Below are 18601 nucleotides of genomic sequence, written 5' to 3'. Positions count from 1 at the left end.
TGCAGCCTGAGGGCTAGTTGCTTTCCTGCTCCCCTTTGGTGCAATTCCCCGCACATAGCACCTCACCCTCAAAGAGAAGCACCTCTTATGCCAGCAAACCCCCCCCCCCACATGCAGCCACCTCTGGGGCAGAACGCAGCCACAGTATAACATTAGCGCAAGCCCACACAGGCAGCGAGGAGAAAGGGCACTCCAGCCAAGCTGCAGGGGTGATTTATGGAGGCAGTAGATGTCACCTCATCCCAACTCTCCTGGGTCTCCCTGTCAGGGGGGAGGAGAATCTCTTGCTCACCCCTGGTGAGGAGTTCAGCAGCCCCCGATTACCTCTGGGGACCCAGGGCTTCCCAGCCCGTCAAGCTTCCCCTCTCAGGTCTCTAGCCAATACAGTTGTGAGGCCAGGGTGAGCGCTGCCCCATAGCCCAGCCCTGGAGCGAGTGGGGGAGGGCAGGGAGGAGGAAGCCCCACTCCCCTCCCACATCACTGCATCATAAAACAGAATCCCTTCCCTCATGAGCCCTGTCTGCGTGTGACTGCGTGCCTGGGCATGTGCCAGGAGGCGTGAGGTGAGGTCCCTGACCCCGGAAAAGGCATTCCCGCCTCCCCAGGCTGCTGAAAACGAAGCACGGACACTAGGGTTCAAAGCAGAAGAGCGTGTATTGCAAGCAGCCACTGAGGAATGCCCAGGCCTGGTGTCGCCAGAGCGTGTCCGAAGGGCCTTCCCCCCGCAGGGAGCAAAGAACAGAGGGTGTCAAAGCAAGCCCAGCCTCGGTGGGGCATACGCTGAGTCATGCAAAGGGCGCTAGCCCCCCACCCCGGCAGCATGAGAGGAGACTGCCCAGCCAGCCTCACCCACGCATCTCAATGGGAATCTGATCCTCCAGGCTCTGAGAGGGGGTGCAGGTCCCCGCTCTGGCGAAAGCAGAGAGCTTGGGTCATAGAAAACAAGTGGCTATATTTCTCCAAAGGAGACCCCGTTCCCCTCCCTCTCAGTACAAAGCAAGCTCAGTGCATGGGTTCGAGGCCTGCAGCTGAGCAGAAATGCCTTTTTCCCCTCCTTTTTTCTTTAAAAAACCCCCCATTCGGCAGGGTTGGGGGAGCCGTGTAGGGAGGGGGAGATGTGTATTACCCACAGTCCCGTTCTGCCTGGCAGTGGGACCCCTCCAGGTGCTAGGAGGGAGAAGTGGGTCATGAAGAAGGGATTTACTCCCCCTCCCCCCAGTCACTTGCATGCAAAAATCCAGTGTCCCAACAGGAAAGATGGGAGGGGGGGTCCCCTCATTGAGAGATTCCTACAAAGTCAGGCTCCGGGACGCAGAGGCCAGAGATGGCTCCTGCATCCAGCGTGGCCTCCCTGGGTCTTTGGGGAGCTCTGGTCAGCTCTAGGACAAGTAAAAACTACTTCAAACCAAACCCATGCAAGGTGGCTATTTGCTCGCGTGTCTGTCTGTCTCAGTGTGGTTGCCAGTCTCTGAGGCAACAAAGTTCCTCTCCTCCTCGGAAAGGGGGGGGAAATGAAAGCTGGGGCCATAGGGGGGCCCTCCCCACATCGTGTTCCTGCTCCCCTGTGGCCTCATCTCTCGGCCTCCATGGTCACGTTGGCCTTCTGTTCTGACGTGGCTTGTTGGGAGACTGTGGCGGGCCAGCCCGATGGCTGCGAGGGCGGGGGCGAAGTCCACATGCTCTGCTGCTGCTGGATGGAGGGGGGAGCCGCAGGCCAGGCTGGGTTGAAGCCCCCGGGCTGGGGGAGCGGTGGGGGTGGGGGAGGAGGGGAGGTTGCCATAGACGCCACAGGGCTGCTGCTGTGGAAGCTCTCGGAGGCCTTGAGGCGGGAGAACATGGTGAGGGCATCGGGGAAGTTGGGGGGCGTGGCGGGCGTGTTGGCAGGAGTGCACATCTGCAGGGGAACAAAGAGACAGAAGCTAGTCAGAGACACAGCCCCTCACCCTCAGGGCCAGAGAGTGCAGTGAGCAGCCAGTTCTGGGGTGGAGAGTGGGCACAGTGTAACAGCATGGAAACACCCCACCAGCCATGAGGGCGAGACCTACGTCCAAGGGAGGCTGCAGTGGCGGTTAGGGAGGCTGACTGCAGGACGCGGTTAATGATCCAAGGGCTCAGGGTCTCCGCCAAAAGTCAGCAGCCCAGGACCCCAAGCACCACACAGGGGCATCAGTTCTAACTCAGCAAGAGTGCCAGCAGCTGGATCGCCAGCGCGGTTCCCTGCCACACCTGGGCCTTTCCTCGGTGGTCTCTACCCAAACACTAGCCAGGCCCAGGCAGGCAGGGCTAGGGGAGAGCTGGTGCAGGCCAAGCAGCTGGAAGAGGGCACCAGGGGTGGAACATTTATCTATCTTTAAGGGCTCGTCTATGCAGTGAAATTCACCAGCATAATGAACCTCCGGTAATTATACCAGGGTAACTCTGGGAGCAACAGTGGCCCCCGGGGACTGCCGCCAGCAGAATTACGGCGGTACCGGTATGCTGGCACATTCCCCATGTAACCCAGCACTGAATCTGTGTGTCAGTTTGATGCCCGTGGAAGCCAGGGCCTCGCAGCCCTAGCCAGAGCCGGCCATGGTACACGGTGCTGCTGGGCAAGCTCTGCTAGTGCCCCTCTATCCTAACCCGCAGCCCCCTGCAATTCCAGTCCTGGGCTCCCCCCACGCCCAGACACACACAAAGCTCTGCTGAGGTCCCTCAGGCCTGCTTTGCCTCAGCTGCTGCCCGCTGGAGTCAGCGGCTCTGCACTCTTCTCCCGCTCTACCTTCCCAGCAGCACTGGTCTTTGACAGAACCCGGAGCTGGCGAGGAGCCACCACAAGGTCAGGCGGGTTCCTGTGGCTTCCCCATCACTGCGTTTGGGAAGACGTGGCCTCCACAACGCACAGCAGTAGGGGGAGGACACTGCAGGCCTCTGCCTCCCCACAGCCGGCACTGGCAGGGACCGTCCAGGGAGCGAGAGCCACTCGCAGAACTCGGAGCTGCTGCCTCCCTGACAAACTTGCCGGGAGCTGTCGTCTTCCCTTGCCACTGGGGCAAGGATGCGACTGATTTGTGTTAGCCCAACCTGGGCCAGAGAGGATCCCAGCATCCAACCCCCGGGCATGACAGGCAGCACCCCACCCCATAACTCTATGGCAAGCTGCAATCAGTAATAGCTATTGCTACCACAGCACCTCCCCTTCCAGGGCTTTAATGGAGTCTGCCAAGGTTGAGATATTCGGGGATCACATCACTCAGCAGTCAAATGCAGGGCGTGTAGCCCCGAGTGGCAAAGCAGCACCTCACCACAGTCTGGGCCGGGAAGTGAAGAGCACCGTACCCAATTGAAACTGCAGGGGGTGGATTTGGGGAGGAATTCAGTCCAAACGCTGACATGAACATTCACATTAACGCTTGCGCCGTCTGTGCAGAGCTTGTGAGCTGTGCTAGGTCCGTACCAAGCATTACACTGTTATTACTTGCGAAAACCGACTCTGAGCCTTACTCCACAAGGGTGCAGGGCAGCCATTTTATGTCTCATCCTAAAGCTCCCTGCAGGACAGCACCCACTAGCACCGCAGTGCACTCAGCACTCCCAGCAGAGAGCGCCCCCTACTGACCCATCCTGCTTGCTGCAGCACTACACCCTGTAATGCCCTGGGGTCCGCACGAGGAAGGGAAAGCGCCCCTAGCTCTGCATTGGGGACAGCATTGACTGCATAAGGAGAGCACTCCCTACTGAGCTCCCACCCTGCCCACCTACAGCACAGAGCCCCCAAGCAGTATGCTAGGCCATGGGGGTCAGCACTGAGAGGGTAGAGCGACCCCTACCGAGCCCCCATCCTGCTCCTTGTAGCACAGCGCCCCCTAGCACTGCACGGGGGCCAGTGCTGACTGAGAACCCCCCAGTACAGTGATTACATTACTCGCCATTCTGACCAGTGCCTGGGGGTGGCCAGGCGAGGCGCAGCAAGGTGCCCTGCACGCTGTGCTCAGGAGGGGCTGAGGCTCTGCTGGATCCTGGCATAGGGGCTCCAGTGGGGGCTGGGGTGGGCGACTGCACCTGCAGCCTCTCCCCCTCCTCAGATGAGGCAGTGCCCACAGCTGCAGCTTCCCTGCAGGTTCGTGCAGGCAGGTAAGCGGCTTGGAGCAGGCGCTTTGTGGGGGTGGGTATTGGAGCCAGCACGTCTGGGTGGCTCTGCCAGGCTGCCAGCTCCTATCAAGGCTGCTCCCTGCAAGAAGCAGTTATTTCAGGCCCCCGAGGACTAATCGTCTTTCAAGAGCTCATGTCAAACATCCCAGACAGGAGCGGTACATGGTACCCTTGAGATCCAGCCCCTTCCTGCACCCTCATCTCTCCAGGGAGAGACCCTTTGGGGGGGAGGGGGTGCCCATGAGGGAATATGAATGGCGAAGCTACACTGGGAGGGAGGAAAGGGGAGGGGTAAGTGGGGGCCTCAGCCCCACTGTGGTTTATGACATATGCCAGGGGCCCTTCTGATGCACAGGAACTGGATCCCCAGTCCAGATGCCCTGGCCCCCTGGCGTATGCTCAGCCCCCCGTTACCCAGCTCATAGCAGGATCCCCCTCCCATCTAACCAACTGGGGACACGTCACTCAGTTTGGGAAGGATGAGGGAGGGGGAGGTGGCCCCCCTGCCGGAGAGCCCCTGCTCTGGGATGGACTGGATTCCAAAGCCAGGGCTCCCGCTCACCTGCGAGCTTGTGCCACCCCAAGAACCAGCTGGCCAGGACACCATCTCCACACAGCCAGCCCCTGCCCTGAGCTCACGGTTTGCAGCCCAATGGACTCCAGGGTGTCCAGCCCCATGCAACACTGTCTGTCCCCACCCCCTCGGCTGCCTGCGCTGGAGGCTGTTTGTAGCGTGGCTCTTGCTGGGTGCTCGCTCTGCATGCTCACTGCATGCTCCAAATCCCTGATTGCCCCAGAGAACGGTGGAGTCAAATGAGGACACGGCAGCCAGCAAATCCCAGGGACCCATCTGCACAGGCAGATTACAGGCTGCCCAGGCACGAGAGTTAAAGGGGCAGAGCATGGGGACCCAGGGGCTTCTGTGGGCAAGATATAACAAGGGAAAGTGTTGGGTGGAGAATAAGGGGGGGGTCACAGGCTGTCAAGAAGCAAATTGGCAGAGTGCTGGGCAGCCCAGGGGCTGCTGGGAAGAGAGATTTAAAGGGAAATAGTGTGTGTGTGTGCGCCTATGACTGTGGTCTACGCCCGTGAGTGCGTGTGTAAGCAGACATTTGTGAGAGCACACATATATTTCTGCATGTCTCTGTGTGTCTGCTACGTTACAAGTGCAGGGCCCTTCTGTTCTCGCCTGTCACACCAAGAGAGCCTAGCTGCAGCTCCCAAGGAGGGGCAGGGTAGGCGTGGAGCAGACTGGTTTGCCATGGACTCAGAGTGGGACCAATGCCAGGGCCCACAAGGTCCTTTTCTAGGCTTCTCATCTCTGAGGGGGTCAGTTCCTCCTCCTGGACTCCATTCAGCCCACCTGCCCCAGGGGCGCTGGTGGGGGTAGGAGCTCCCCCGGAACTGAATGGCCCAACCGAGAAGCCAACCTGGCACTGCTGGGTTGTGCAGGACATGTGGACCCACTGCTGGGCTGCAGGTTAGGCCCAGGAAGCCAGGAGCCCGGCTCAGCAGGACAGGGAGCGTTAACCAGCCACTACCCCTCTGTCTGGGATGCCACTCGCCCACCCCTCACCTCACTCAGCACATGGCAGCCAAGTGCTGCTGGACCTGTGTGGGGGAGGCAGGGGTGGCCCTGCCAGGGCCAGGGGCTCTGGGGGAGGCTGCAAGAGCCCCGCCCACATGCACGCTGCACTGTTGTTCCTCAATCGGCCTCCAGGCAGTGCCCAAGAGCAGCGCAACCTCCCCCTGCCCTGGAGCCCGCTCACTGGGGCTCGGCTCTGCTGTGGCAACCCAGGAGACAGGCCAGGAGCCGCCACACGAGTCGCTGCCCCCATGCCGTTGGCCCAGGAGAGAAGCTGATGATGCTCAGGGCATCAGGGCTCCCCACGCCCACACACATTCCAGCCCTGTCGCCAGAGCCAGCCACCCTCTCTGCACTGCCTGGAGCAGGGCCCACCAGGCAGCGGCTCCCTCGACAGTCTGGGGTGACTGTTTGCGCCCAGGAGGTGAAATGGCCGAGCTGGCTTTGCCATCCCAAATCCCCGGCCCTGCCGCTGGGCCGTTCACCTGAGCCCTCCCGTGGCAGGGCAGATGGGATAGGTGTCATCGGCAGTGCAAAGAGCAGAGCGACGCGGAGCCTTGACCACCTGGCCCCTTCACACCATGGAGGCTGCAGGAGACATGAGAAGGGTCTCCAGGCCAGAGAGCATCACAGCTGCCTCCAGGGAACTGGCAGCTTCTCCAGGCACCGCTGGGAGCTCCTGTAACACTGCAGTTCTGTGCAGCCTTAGTGTCAGGGGTGCAGGCTGCACTGTGGACTCTCCTGGGACCCAAACTTCCCCAGCCAGCAACAGCAAGGGCCTGGCTGGCCGGCAGGTGCAGGGCAATGGGACTAGCATCAGCACACAGCAGGAGGGGCAGGAAATTGCTACATTCCTACTCTGCCTGCTCATTGCAGCACAGGAGCTCATGGGACATTCAGGGCCAGCACAAACAGCAGTGGGCCACCAACACCCACCTGTGGCCAGTGCACTGAACTACGCTGGACTCCATGGATGCATTCATTCATAGATGGACTCTTGGGAGAAAGCTTCCCACTGGGCAGAGCAGGGTTCAGTTTCCTGTCAGGCACCTTCCTGGGCTGGGGGACTTGATGGAGCTAGCCAGCTTGCAGCTCTCAGGGAGGCTCTCACAGCTAGAGTCCCAGGAGCGGAAGGGCAGGGTGGTCCAGTAATGGGGATGAAGGGCCAAAGGGAATGAGTCTGGTTCAGCTCCAAGCCACTGGAGCTGAACCAAGCCCTGTTCCCGTCACCCTCTGCCTGCTTCTCCTGCACTCAGAGTACCAAGGATCAGCCTTCCGGATTACCCTGGCTTTGCTCTGAGTGCCCCCCTCTCAGCCCCTCCCTCTATGCCTGCCCCACATCTCTGCTCCCTCCCACCCACCAAGCCTGCCTGCCCCTCCTGCCGCAGTCTCTGCTTTGCATTATCGGACAGGTGCAAATTACAGCTTCTTCCTCCTCTCATTTCCCTATAGAGTGCTCCCCACAGTATAGGGCACACTGCATGCTACTGCACCCTGGCTTGCAGGCCTCATTTACCCTCACCCCAAATAAGGCACACTGCACGCACCAGCCTGGGGCCTTTGGCTCCCCCCATGGATGTTTCCAGAACACAGCCCACCCCCAGCTTCTCTCTCTTGGCAGGAAGCTTCCTGCCTCCCGCCCCGTGGCTTTGCTGTATATTTCTGCCCTCCCTCGTGGAGGAGTGGAACAGAGGCCTGGACATTAGCAACAGCAGCCCAGCTATGCAAGGCCAGCACTGCTGCTGCACCGGCTTAGCAAAGGGAAGGGTCAGGGAAGCACTTACCATTTGATGGTGATGGCTGTAGGGGATGTTTGTTTCTTGGAAAAAAGCACTGAGTGCAGTCTGCAAAAAAGGAAGGAAGAGATTTATCATTTGTCTGGGAACGAGGCACTCTTCCACCCGACTCTCTGGAGCACAAGCCTAGGGCTTGGTCTAGCTCCCTCATGCCCCAGAGTAGGGCTCCACTAGGGCACAGCTCCACTCTCGGCTCAGCATGGGTAGCTCTTGACTGCCAGCGTCCTGTTCTCTGTTGGTGGGTGGGGCTCCTGGAGCAGGCAGTGCAGCAGAGAAGAAGCCCACCTGTGTGCGCGAAAGCAAAATCGCCCCTCCGTTTGCCACCAAACTCTGGATCCTGTGTCACTTCCAGTCCACCTCATGTGATCAGAACCCTGCAACCACTCTGAAATAGCCCCTTTGGGCACTGGCCTCCATGCCATGCGAAAACATGCATGGCCCCCTTGGTCAGCACATGCCATGGCTCCAGAGAAACCCCCCCGAGACCGTCACGTCTTCTTTAAAAAAACAAACAACGCTGCATGCAGAACAGCTCCAAGGGCCTCTGCAGAGCGAACGGTGTTTGTCATTTAGTTTCACAGACAGATGCTACACATATGGACTTACTTCACTCACTGGTGAAATGCAGCCATTTCTGGGGTAGAGCCCAGTACTACATTATGCAGCCGTTTGGCACAGGAAGTGTAGAAGAATACCAAATCCAACTGGGGCTCTAGGGAGAATTTAGGGTAGTGGAATGTAATTACCGAAGCTTGAATTAGACAAGGAGACCAGGGCGAGCACTCCTATGCTCATGGAAAGTGCCACGGGATCTATAATGACCACAAGCAGTTAGGACCTTGCTTTTATGTCTCACCTCCAGCAGCACAGCATCCCCTAACACCAGCCTGAGGCACTGGCATAGAAATCCCCATTTAACTGACTTCTGAGGAACATCCAAATCATTTGGGAGTTTGAGAGACTCCGGAGAATTAAACAATCAAACAGACCAGAGGGAGTGTTGGATGGAAGGGACTGGACACTCCTCTCCCACTGTGTAAATCTGGAGTAACTCCAGGTAAGTCAGTGGTTCACACTGTATAAGAACGGAGATGAGAGAAGAATCAGGTCTGTGGTGTTTTACTGTATGTCCCCAGTGCAATGTCTTTTCATCATATTGTTAACTGATTTCTATAGCAAGTTTTGCCACCCTCGCAGCATTTTACAGAGTCTCACACAATATCCCTGTAGGAATCAATTCGACCACCCCCCAAAATGCAGCCACTTCTGGGGTAAACCACGGCAGCTGTTAACAGCTACTCTGCGGAATAGTTCAGGGGAGGAAGTGAAGAGTGTGCCATGCTCAGTTAGCGCAGAGGTGCCAATGTTTGCAATACTGAGGGCCGTGGTGGCATCTGCTTGGCTAGCTGCTTGTGTAAACCACAGGGTGGGGGGTAACAGGTGTGCCTCTCTCTGGGGGTGATATGGGAGGACAGAGGGCGGGTCCCTACCAGACAACAGAATAATATTCAGATGCTGCTCTCTGGCTCCCCCTATAGGCAAAGTGAGAAAGTTGAGGGTCTCTGTACCGCTGGCCGGTATAGTTTTCCTATACCTCTGGGGGTTCAATAGCATGCCCCAAACTGCGCAGTCTGGCCTCGTCCCAGCACAGCCTCGTCCCATGACTAATTGTGCAGGTTCTAGCTGGGTTTGTACAGCCGATGCTGAGAACACACAGCTGCAATTTCGCTGTGCTGGGACCTCACCTAGCTAGGTTAAAGCTAGTCTGGGTATGGCTACTCAAACTGTAATTATACCGTGATTATAAGGCAGACATCCCTTAAAACAGGGGCTGGAGCCCTGGCAAGAGGAACTGCAGAGGGTAGCTTATCGGTTGAGAGAAGTCACATGAGGTGGGGTGGGTGGCTGAGGTGGGGCTGGGAGCTCAGGTTTTATGGCAGCTGGCTACCAGCCAGTTGGTTGGTCTAGTAGTCATTTAGTTGGCTGGTTATATCCCCATAAATGTGAACAAAACTCAGAGAGGGGAAGGCAATTATTGCTAAAGGAGACCAGGGAGTTTAAGGGTTTTTTTTGTTTTTTTTTTTTGGTCCCAAACCCTTGAGGGGGATATGGTTTTAGTTAAGGGCAGGCAGCCTCCATTGGCTGAGTTTCTGAGGCCCTACACTCCACTTAATGGCATTTGTCTGTTTGGATGTAAAGTGATAATTTTTAAATGCTAAATGTGATTAACTGCAAAATTCCAGGCAATGTTCTAGACCTCAATGGGTAGAAACCTATTGATCTGGGGGGAAAGTGGCAAACTGGGAGGAGGAAAATAGGGGACATACGGAGCCCTTGGCATCTGGTTGGCAGACCCCTCAGCTGTAATCAGGTCTGAAATTGTCGGTGGATCAAAGAACTGGTGGATGGAGCCATTAAAACCTTCTAGCAAAATAACCCACCTCACCTCTGCCCTTCCTCCCAAGGAGTTTAAAATTCTGACACCCAGGAAGAAAATAAGAATGGAGGGTAGGAAGAATGGTCGGCACAAAGAGTCTCTGGCATGGGGGAAAGGGTCAGTGGAGAGGAGCCCCCAGAGCCTCTGGGGGGGGAGTGTGAATGGGGAGGGGCCCCCAGAGCCCCCGGTAGGGCTAAAAGCGGTCATCAGTTAACAATGGCTCTTTGCTCTCCCAGCTGAGCTGTCTCCCAGCAGCAGAGTGGGTGCTCAGCCAGCAGGGGAGTCGGAGGGCAAAGAGAGCGAAGCCGTTCACAGCCTGCCCAAAGTCTGCTCCAGGCTGGGGGTGGGAGGAAAGGACACCAGCTGCCCACCCCTCCCTTCTGTCCAGGGGGACGAAAGGTCCTTTGGAGCAGGAGAGAAAAAGGAGACAGCCCCTGGCATGGGGAGATTGGAGGGCCCAGAGCTCTTGGCATGTGGCAGAGGAGTGCCCCTGGAATGAGGGAGGAGATCGGGGTCTGTAGTATGTCCCTGCAATACCTGGGAGGTGAGAGGGTGGCCCACAGGGAGCCCCTGGTGTGTTCAAGGAGCAACACAGAAGCTAGAAGGGAGAGACTCCCTGGTTTCAGTTAATTTAAACAGGACTCCAGGCATTGTTTGATCCTGGTGCCCACTGCTACTAAAGGTACCTGGCAGACTACTAGTCTTCCTGCCTTTCACCAGAGAGGCCCAATAATTGCTCGATAGCTGTGTTCCCCAGCAACAGAATGGGCAGTAGATCAGATCAGCAGTTGGAGGGCGAGCACGGGCTGCAGTTTCAGAGTCTGGGGGGAGAAGGGCAGCAGGATGTGGCTGCTGGGCAGGACTGTGGTTTGCCCTGCCTTACAACAACAAAGGAATGTAAGTGGGTGAAGTGGATGGTCCAGACATGAATCTAGGCAGGACACAGAAGTGTGTGCACACATGCAAAATGAAGTAACTAATCCTCTTCTTGTTCACTCTGGTTTCACCCTGGTGCAACACCCCTGACTTCAGTGGTGTCTCTCTTCTTCCCCACTGCTCCCCCGCATTTATAGCAGCAGAAGGGAATCGAGCCCTAGGAATTATTGCAAGCTCTTATATTTCACAAACAGCCCCATGTGTGCTCTGTAAATATCTCAGTGAAACCCTTTTCATGTCCTTCCACTGGCTGGGTGGAGTTACTGTTCCTGGCCCCCTCAATAACAGCCTAGCCCATGGGGAGAGTCACCCACCAGGAGCGGCTCTCGAACACTCCCCCTCCCCGAGCCTTGGAAAGTCACCAGTCTAATCCAAGGATGGAACGCCTCCATCAGGAGGAGGGGCACATGGGAACAGCCAATCCCCTGGTGGCACACACCCAATCCCACCCCCTAAACAGTGGCAACAAAGTTGACATCATTGCAACAGCAGCAAACTTTAAAAAAAAAAAAAAAAAAAAAAAAAAAAGCACAGAGAGAAAAATCTGCCCTGGTTTCCGTATTCAAATGGGAGTGAATTTAGGGCTAGTGAAAGAGCCAGAGACGGAACCCTCAAAATACCCCCAACTCCCTGGAGCCACCCCATTTCCCAGAGACAGGAAAATGTTCCTTCAAAATGAATGATTTCCTTCTCAGGCCTTTTTTAATGTGTTGCAGGCTGTGATCCTCTTACATGGATACAAACTAACAGTTTCCCAACCTCCCGCCCCACAAGCGTGTGTTGTCTTTGGTTATGTTTCCCTCCCCATTGATATCGGATACCTCCTGGGAGCTCCTGGCCTGCTGGATCTGACAGGGCCGTATGGAGACTTGCAGGACATTGAGAGCATCATGTAACACGGCTGGGGCCCGGGCAGTGTTCTGACACCATGACAGTGCACCGCAACACAGTACTCTTCGCATTGCACAAGGATGTCAATGTGTGGGTTTGTCCCAGAGGATGCATGATCTGAAGGTGCTTCACCTACCAACAGTTACCAATTGACAGGTAGGGCCAGGTTCTGCTCTCACGTACATTGGGATGAATCTGGAACAATTCAATAGACTTGAGTGAGTCTCCTCCTGAAGTACACCGCTATGATTGAGCAGATGGGATCCCTGCGATCTCGGCTTTGCTGACAACAGATTTAGCTTCACTCATTGGTAAATGCTGAATAAATCCCTTCTGGAGACCAGGCTCTGATCAGGCCAAAGTCAACACACATTTTACAGAGTAAATTACCAACAATCCCCAGCTCCAGTGAATCAAGAGCACCCAGCCCCTTGGTTTGTCTGTCAGCTTTTCCCTGAGACTGTCTGGGTTACCGGGTACCAAGGCTCTTATGGGACCGGAATTCTCCTCTGATGTGAATGGACAGATTTGGAAATTCCCAAACAGCCCAGAGAGGCTGGGTGGCAAAATGACAGGAGCCCAGAAATTCACTACTAACCCTTGCAATGCTGAGAAAGAGTGAAGCTCACCCCAAAGGAACTAAAGACAAGTGTGCTTGTCCTCAGAGACAAATGCCTCCTACAGCTCCCCCAAATGCTGATCCCTACCCCCTCCCATCAAGATTACCTTCCAATTCCCCTGCCCCAGAGCACAACAACTTGGCCTCCCCACCCACTGCTGGTTCCTTTCCCCACTGTGCACCCCAACCCTGCTGAAGGAAATGCCCCCTCATTATTATGATGTGCATATTACCACAGGGCCTAGAAACTTAGTCATGGAGTAGGACCACCATTGTGCTAGGCACTGTACAAACACAGACAGCCCTTGCCCCCAGAGAGTTTGCAATGTGTGTTCATGTGATCCTGTGCAACCCCCCTCCCAGTAGCTGGAAACACTTCTCACTCCCCAGATCCACTCCCTCCAGCCCTTAAATGAGCACAGCCCAAGTACCACACGCTTGGAAATAGCACAGCGATCAAAGGTTAAAGCATTACCCTGCTGCATGGAGCAGTCCGGAAGGGCTGTAAATGGGGCAGATTGTATGTATTTAAGGGCTTTGTCTAGATGGAGAAATTTACCAGCATAATTCTACCAGTGTAATGATACCACTCTAGTTAAACTGGTATAACCCCGGATGGACATCCTTATTTTGGTATCAGAGTGTCCACACAAGGGGTGACACTGGTGTAACTAGACTGGTAGAATTATATTAGTAGAGTTATGCCAATAAACTTCTCCTCTAGACAAGCCCAAAGATGCAGCAGGAACAGCCAACTCCTGTTGCTTTGTCACTCATTTCAGCTTTGTTGTCAGGCAGTTTATTATCTTGAAATGTTAGTTTAAATGGGAATGGACCATCGTGCCCAAAGAGAGTGGGAGCATCAGCTGCCAGTGAAACACTAGTGGCTGGGCCGCGCTCTCTGTCCCTGGGCCACGGTGTGAAGCAGGAGAGGCACATAATAATGCTCATGGGATCATGGGTTACGGAGTTCTGAGTAACAGGAGCAATGTGGTCCCCCATGTGAAAGAGACAGTATGCATCAATACCCGCAGAGCGCGATTCTGCCACCTTTACACTGAGCAATTCCTTGATGCAGGAGTAATGCTTCTGAAACCAAGGAGACCACTCAGTGGACCAGCTCCTCAGCAGGGGTAAATTAGCACAGCTCCACTGAACTCCAGGGAGTCATACACACCGAGGAGCTGGTTCAGCCTGGAGAAGGGCATCCGTGAAAGGGGGTGGAGTAACAATACTCTGCAAACGCAGATCATGGGCTCAGACTGAGAGGGATTTGGAGTACCCGGAAGACAGTACTCCTAGAGCAGAGCTCTGAGAAGGGGGCATGCTCAGCAGCCATTTTGCAAAGGGAATTATCTGAGCATTTTGCACCAAAAGTGACTGGTAACTTGTCCCATTGGGTTGTTTACAGCTGAGCTTCCTCTGAGTCATGCAAGTGCCAAACCAGCATGGGAGACCCACGGCCAGCACACTGCTGTTTGCACTTGTGCAACTTGCCAAATAGTGGCAAATTTCTGGAAAATGTAATTGAAACAATAACTTTCTGTCGCAAGTTCCTACTCCTGGTGCTTCACATGTAAAAGGTGGCAGGGTCTGATCCTTCTCTCACACCTGTCTTACAATGTCCAGTAGAGCTCCTCTTCATTTACACTGGTGAACAGAAACTAGGTCATACTACACATGTAAATGTGTCCAATATTTCCTTTTGCAAAATCTGAAAATATACAGATGGGCTTGCCTTGTGGGTGCCTCTCTCGGTGTGCATAGACAGTGCACAGAGAGAGCATGAGATATTCATCTGTTTGGATTTGTACACGCACACACACACACACAGACAGTCTGATTTTGACCATCAGCCTCTGATTTTGCACCCAGAAAACCTATGAATACAGTATCTAGCTGTCTAAACTACCTGATCAAACCAGAAGCACAGGGAGTCAAGTGACTCCATGCTATAAAATGCACCCAGAATTGTTTCTTTTATAGTGCATATAGAACAAGGGATGCCCCAACCATGCTAATGTGTGCAGTAGAAACCTCTTGCTCTCTACACTGACTCAAACCTCCTTCTGTGTCACAGAACAGACACGCTAATTACAACAGTGCCATTAGTGACAAAACCGTCACATTGAGCTGCAAAGAGCTGCTGGTGCTGCATGGAAAACATCTTGTTTGTAGCAGGCAGTGCTGTGTCCATCCCCTGAGCACGCACACACTCCCATTCTTTACCACCAGGGAGCTTTCTGGGACTACTGCGCTCGCACAGTCCGCCTGCATGTTCCCCACCTGAAGCTGCAATCCCGAGAGTGACATCACAGTCACTTCCCCAGCAATCACTGTCGATGTCACAGAGGATCCTGACTCCAGGCCAAAGGAATAAGCAGTTGGAGCCAATGAAGTTTTAACCAGCAAAACCTCTTCTCCTGGTGCTGCCTTAGGAATCAAACCCCAGGGGACAGGAACATAGGAAAGGCCAGACCGGGGCTCTTCAACCCACAGCCACTAAGGGGCATCATTCTGCCTGCAGGGAACAGGGGGAGGTGTTGCGGGAGTGCACATAAGGTCAGTTATTGCTATGTTCCCCCCAAGCGCCAAGTACAGGTGAGCTCAGAAAGACTGCCCTAGCAGTGCCAGAGCTCGCCCCAACACTTCTACCTCCTTTTAAAAGCAAATCCACTCCTGAGTGGGGCCCAGAAAGGGGTGGGTGGCCCCTGTGGATCTGCTACAGCCAGCCTCGGGAAACCCTGACCATCTGGGAGCAATGAAACACAGTCCCACTTTAATAACACAGGCAGAAGACAAGCACACCCCATACACAGACATACACCCCTGCTATATAGTACTCACACACTAGACATATATACACTCGTACACACACATCTAATACAAACAGGGCTGTACACATATACCCCATCCACGTACACATACACAATTCACACCAACATTAAAACAGCGCCGCAGTGACAGTACTGATGGCGGTCTTCTTTCCCAAGAATGGTCAGAGACAGAAAAGCCATCCCTGGCCTAGGGAGGCTGACCTGTATGGGCCTGACAAACAGCAGTACCATGACAGCATGGAGCGTTCCCCAGAAGCGGGTGTGCTGAACACACACACACGGCACACACGAATGTCTGTCAGGGCAGCGCAGAGATGCTGGCACAGGCGGTCGTATCCCAAACAACTCCCGGTCCCACCGCCCACTCCCTGAACTGTGGCAGTAGCCCCAGCTGTGGCACCTTCCAATCCGCCAGACCCTGGGGCACCCGCAGCAATTGGCGGCAGCTACGGCACGTTGGAGGTGCCCGGGATTAGCCTTCTGAGGGGCAGGATGGGGGCATATAGCACTGGGGCCTCTCAGGCTCCCCTCTCCCCATATTCACTCCATGGCAGCCCACTGGGGGCCGCTGTGAGTGCCCTGGGGCTTGCTCTGGACACAGCAGCCAGGTGGGCAGATCAGATGGCTTGGCTCACACCCTGGGCACAAGGCTTGCTCCGGACTGGCCCCCCAGCCCAGCACTGGGGCTCCTCTCCGCAGCGGCACTGCCCACGCCCTGGAGCCCCACGCCCGGGAGCTCCTGCCTCCACCGCCCCCTCAGGCTCAAGCCCCCGGCCCGCCCGAGGTGCCAGGCTGAGGCGCCAGAGGCACCGACTGGGGCTGGCCGCGCTGAGCTCCCCCCGCGGCGCGGGCTGTAGCACAGCCCCAGGAAACCCCTCCTGCCCCACCCGCGCCCTCCAGCTCGGCGGGGGTCTGCTCGCCAGCTGCCCCACGGCCGCCCCAGCCCTTCCGCGGCGCCCCAGGCTGCAGGGCCAGGCCAGCCGTGACCTCGCCGGTGCTGCAAATGGGCAGCGATCGCGGCCCCCCCGGCAGGGCGCCCCCGCCCAGCCAGCTCTGCCTCGCCCTGGGGGCTCACCTCGAACTGCCAGTGCGCCGCCTGCAGCAGCTGCTTCGCCTGGTCGGCGGCGCAGCCTGCGGTCAGCACGAACTGGTTAATCATGACCTGGTGCTTCAGCTCGTCCATGTTCACCGACATGCCGCCTGCCGTGCCCTGGGGTCCCTGGGTCTGCGCCGCTCACAGCGCAGCCACCATTACAGAGCCGGCTCCTGCTAATACAAATATTTACTGGAGGCAGGGGACTGACTCACCCAGCCTGGCCTCCCTGACGGCACAGCCAGGGCGGGGCCGGGCGGGCAGGCTGGGAGCTGTAGTCCAGAGGCTGGGCTGGCTAGCTGCGGTGCCAGGCGGGTGGGGTAACAGCTGGCATTGGACCAGCCTCTGTTGGTGAGAGAGACAAGCTTTGGAACGGACCCACCCCTGCACACAGGCAGGCTGGCAGAGCAAGTCCCCTCTGCGCGCCACAGAGCAACGGGTCCTTTGCAGGACTTGACCCCATGCACCGCTGCCATGGGCTCATGCGCTGGCCGGGCCTAGGCAAGGCTAGCGTGGGCTGCGTCAAGGCCGCAGTTGTTCGCGTTGGCCAAGGAGGTGGGACAGCCCCGCCGCTGGTACACAGGCCATAGCGGCGTTGCTTCCTAGCGCCTCCTTTGCCTGGTCCAGTTTTAAAAGCAGAGAAAGCACCGCAGGGCTGCTCTGGGGGCTCCCCTCCGTCCCCACCGCGGAGACTCACCCTGCACAGGCTAGGAAATAGGCTGTGCCTAGGGTGCGTGGAGCTGTGTCTGGGAGCCAGGACAGGCGTGTAGCCGCCCTGTCTGGCGAAGAACGCCTCCCTGCCACCGCTGCCCTGCCAGCCGCTCTCAGACCCAGCAGCGGGGCTCCCGTCACACGCCAGGAAAGTGGCTGACTCTGGTCAGCAGAGCCAGGGCTCTGCATAACCCGCCTGAGCCATGGCTTCAGACCTGGAGCAGCTCCAGGAGCCCCCTGTTAATTATAGCATGTATTGTGTGAGCAGGGGCCCCCAAAATATTCCTGCTTAAGGCCCCCCATGGGCTAGTACCAGCACTGCCAGGCAGTCAGTCCCCGCCCCGCACCAGGCTGAGCAGCCAGCAGGCACCCCGCTCCCAGGTAGGTAAGGTGCCCAGCACTACGTTTCCCAGGAGCCCATGGTTTGTTTGCATAGTTTTACAGGGGAGGCTGACGTCCGCTGAGTGACGTGTCAGGACAGCCAGTCATCGGCCATGCTGTGTTAGTACCTGACCATATAAGGTAAACAAATCTGGCGCCCCCAATGAGCACGCGAGAGAGGTGGGCGTGGGGCGGGGCTGGGCTGCGCTGGGAGCCGCTAGGGCAGTAGTGAGGCTGGCGTTGCTGCGCCTGGGCCCATTGCCAGCATGGCAATAGCGTGGGAGGGAGGCTCGCACTGTTTACAATCAGCCGCATGCAGCTTCCTGTTTGTGTGTAGGGAGGTTCAGGCTCCAGCTAACGCACTAGCACAAAGGGGCTCCTGGCACCAGGGTCTGGCTTACGGCACATTGCGTGTAAACCCTTGTCTGAAACTAGGCCAGAGCTGGGTGGAGGGCAAGGTATGGTGGGTTCCTTGCCATACACACTGTGGGATGGCCCTGTCGTACAGCCCCTGCCCAGGCGATGCCCAGCTAACGGCTGATTAGCCCGGAGCTAGAGGATGTGAAAAGGAATGGATTGGTGCTCCCCATACACACTGAGAGTGGAGGTGACAAGTTCCAGGACACAGTGTTGTAAGCATCCAAGGAGGAAGCACCGCAGGCTGGAGGTTGTCACCTCTGATCCGACTTCCACATTGATAATGAGACTCACAAGGATGTTTTATAGATTCCTGGATTCTAGCAGGCTGCAGGGCAGGGCTGGGGAGTATACACTTTAGCCTTCCCCAGGTTCTCCTGCCACATGAAAATCTGCAGGGGCAATCAATATGTTGTTCTGGTTAAACCAGGGTAATGTTTAATCAGGGAAAGCGACAGCAGTGAGTTCATTATTATGAGAAGCTGCATTAACCATTAGGAGGATCGTGGATGTGTACTCAATGTACATTGTCCTTTATGGAGCTTGTACACACAGTAATGATCTGTATGCTACATTCACCAGGGGTCAGGAATCCAACTCCTCAGATAAACAGGTTTGAGTTCAGTAGGGCAGTTCTCTGGCCTTTGTTATACACGAGGCCAGACTAGATGATCACAATGGTCTCACGATGGCCTTGAAACCTATTGTCCTAATTGAAATGTTTCTGAGCTTTGGGAAGCCAAATCGTTATCTGGATCCCAATTCTT

At 56.2% G+C, this 18601-nt stretch overlaps 1 protein-coding gene across 1 annotated transcript; it reads right to left on the bottom strand.

Annotated features, from left to right (window-relative positions):
- Positions 1-635: 635 nt before the first annotated feature.
- On the bottom strand, positions 636-16589 carry UBALD1 (UBA like domain containing 1). Its single transcript, XM_084640884.1, has 3 exons — positions 16308-16589; positions 7501-7560; positions 636-1894 (listed from the first exon to the last, which is right to left on the bottom strand). Exons 1-3 carry the CDS (start codon positions 16425-16427, stop codon positions 1571-1573), a joined length of 504 nt encoding a protein of 167 aa, XP_084497010.1. The 5' UTR covers positions 16428-16589; the 3' UTR covers positions 636-1570.
- Between the last annotated feature and the right edge of the window lie 2012 nt (positions 16590-18601).

The sequence above is a fragment of the Lepidochelys olivacea genome, assembly GCF_965140295.1.
Source record: "Lepidochelys olivacea isolate rLepOli2 genome assembly, chromosome: 10".
NCBI classification, from domain to species: domain Eukaryota; kingdom Metazoa; phylum Chordata; order Testudines; family Cheloniidae; genus Lepidochelys; species Lepidochelys olivacea.
This window is presented reverse-complemented; position numbering and strand designations above follow the sequence as displayed.

Coding starts and splice junctions, on each gene's coding strand:
- UBALD1 (XM_084640884.1), bottom strand. CDS start 16,427: ATGTCGGTGAACATGGACGAGCTGAAGCACCAGGTCATGATTAACCAG. Junction 7,561..16,307: donor CGGCGCACTGGCAGTTCGAG/GTGAGCCCCCAG, acceptor CCTTTTTTGCAG/ACTGCACTCAGTGCTTTTTT. Junction 1,895..7,500: donor ACAGCCATCACCATCAAATG/GTAAGTGCTTCC, acceptor GTTCCCCTGCAG/ATGTGCACTCCTGCCAACAC.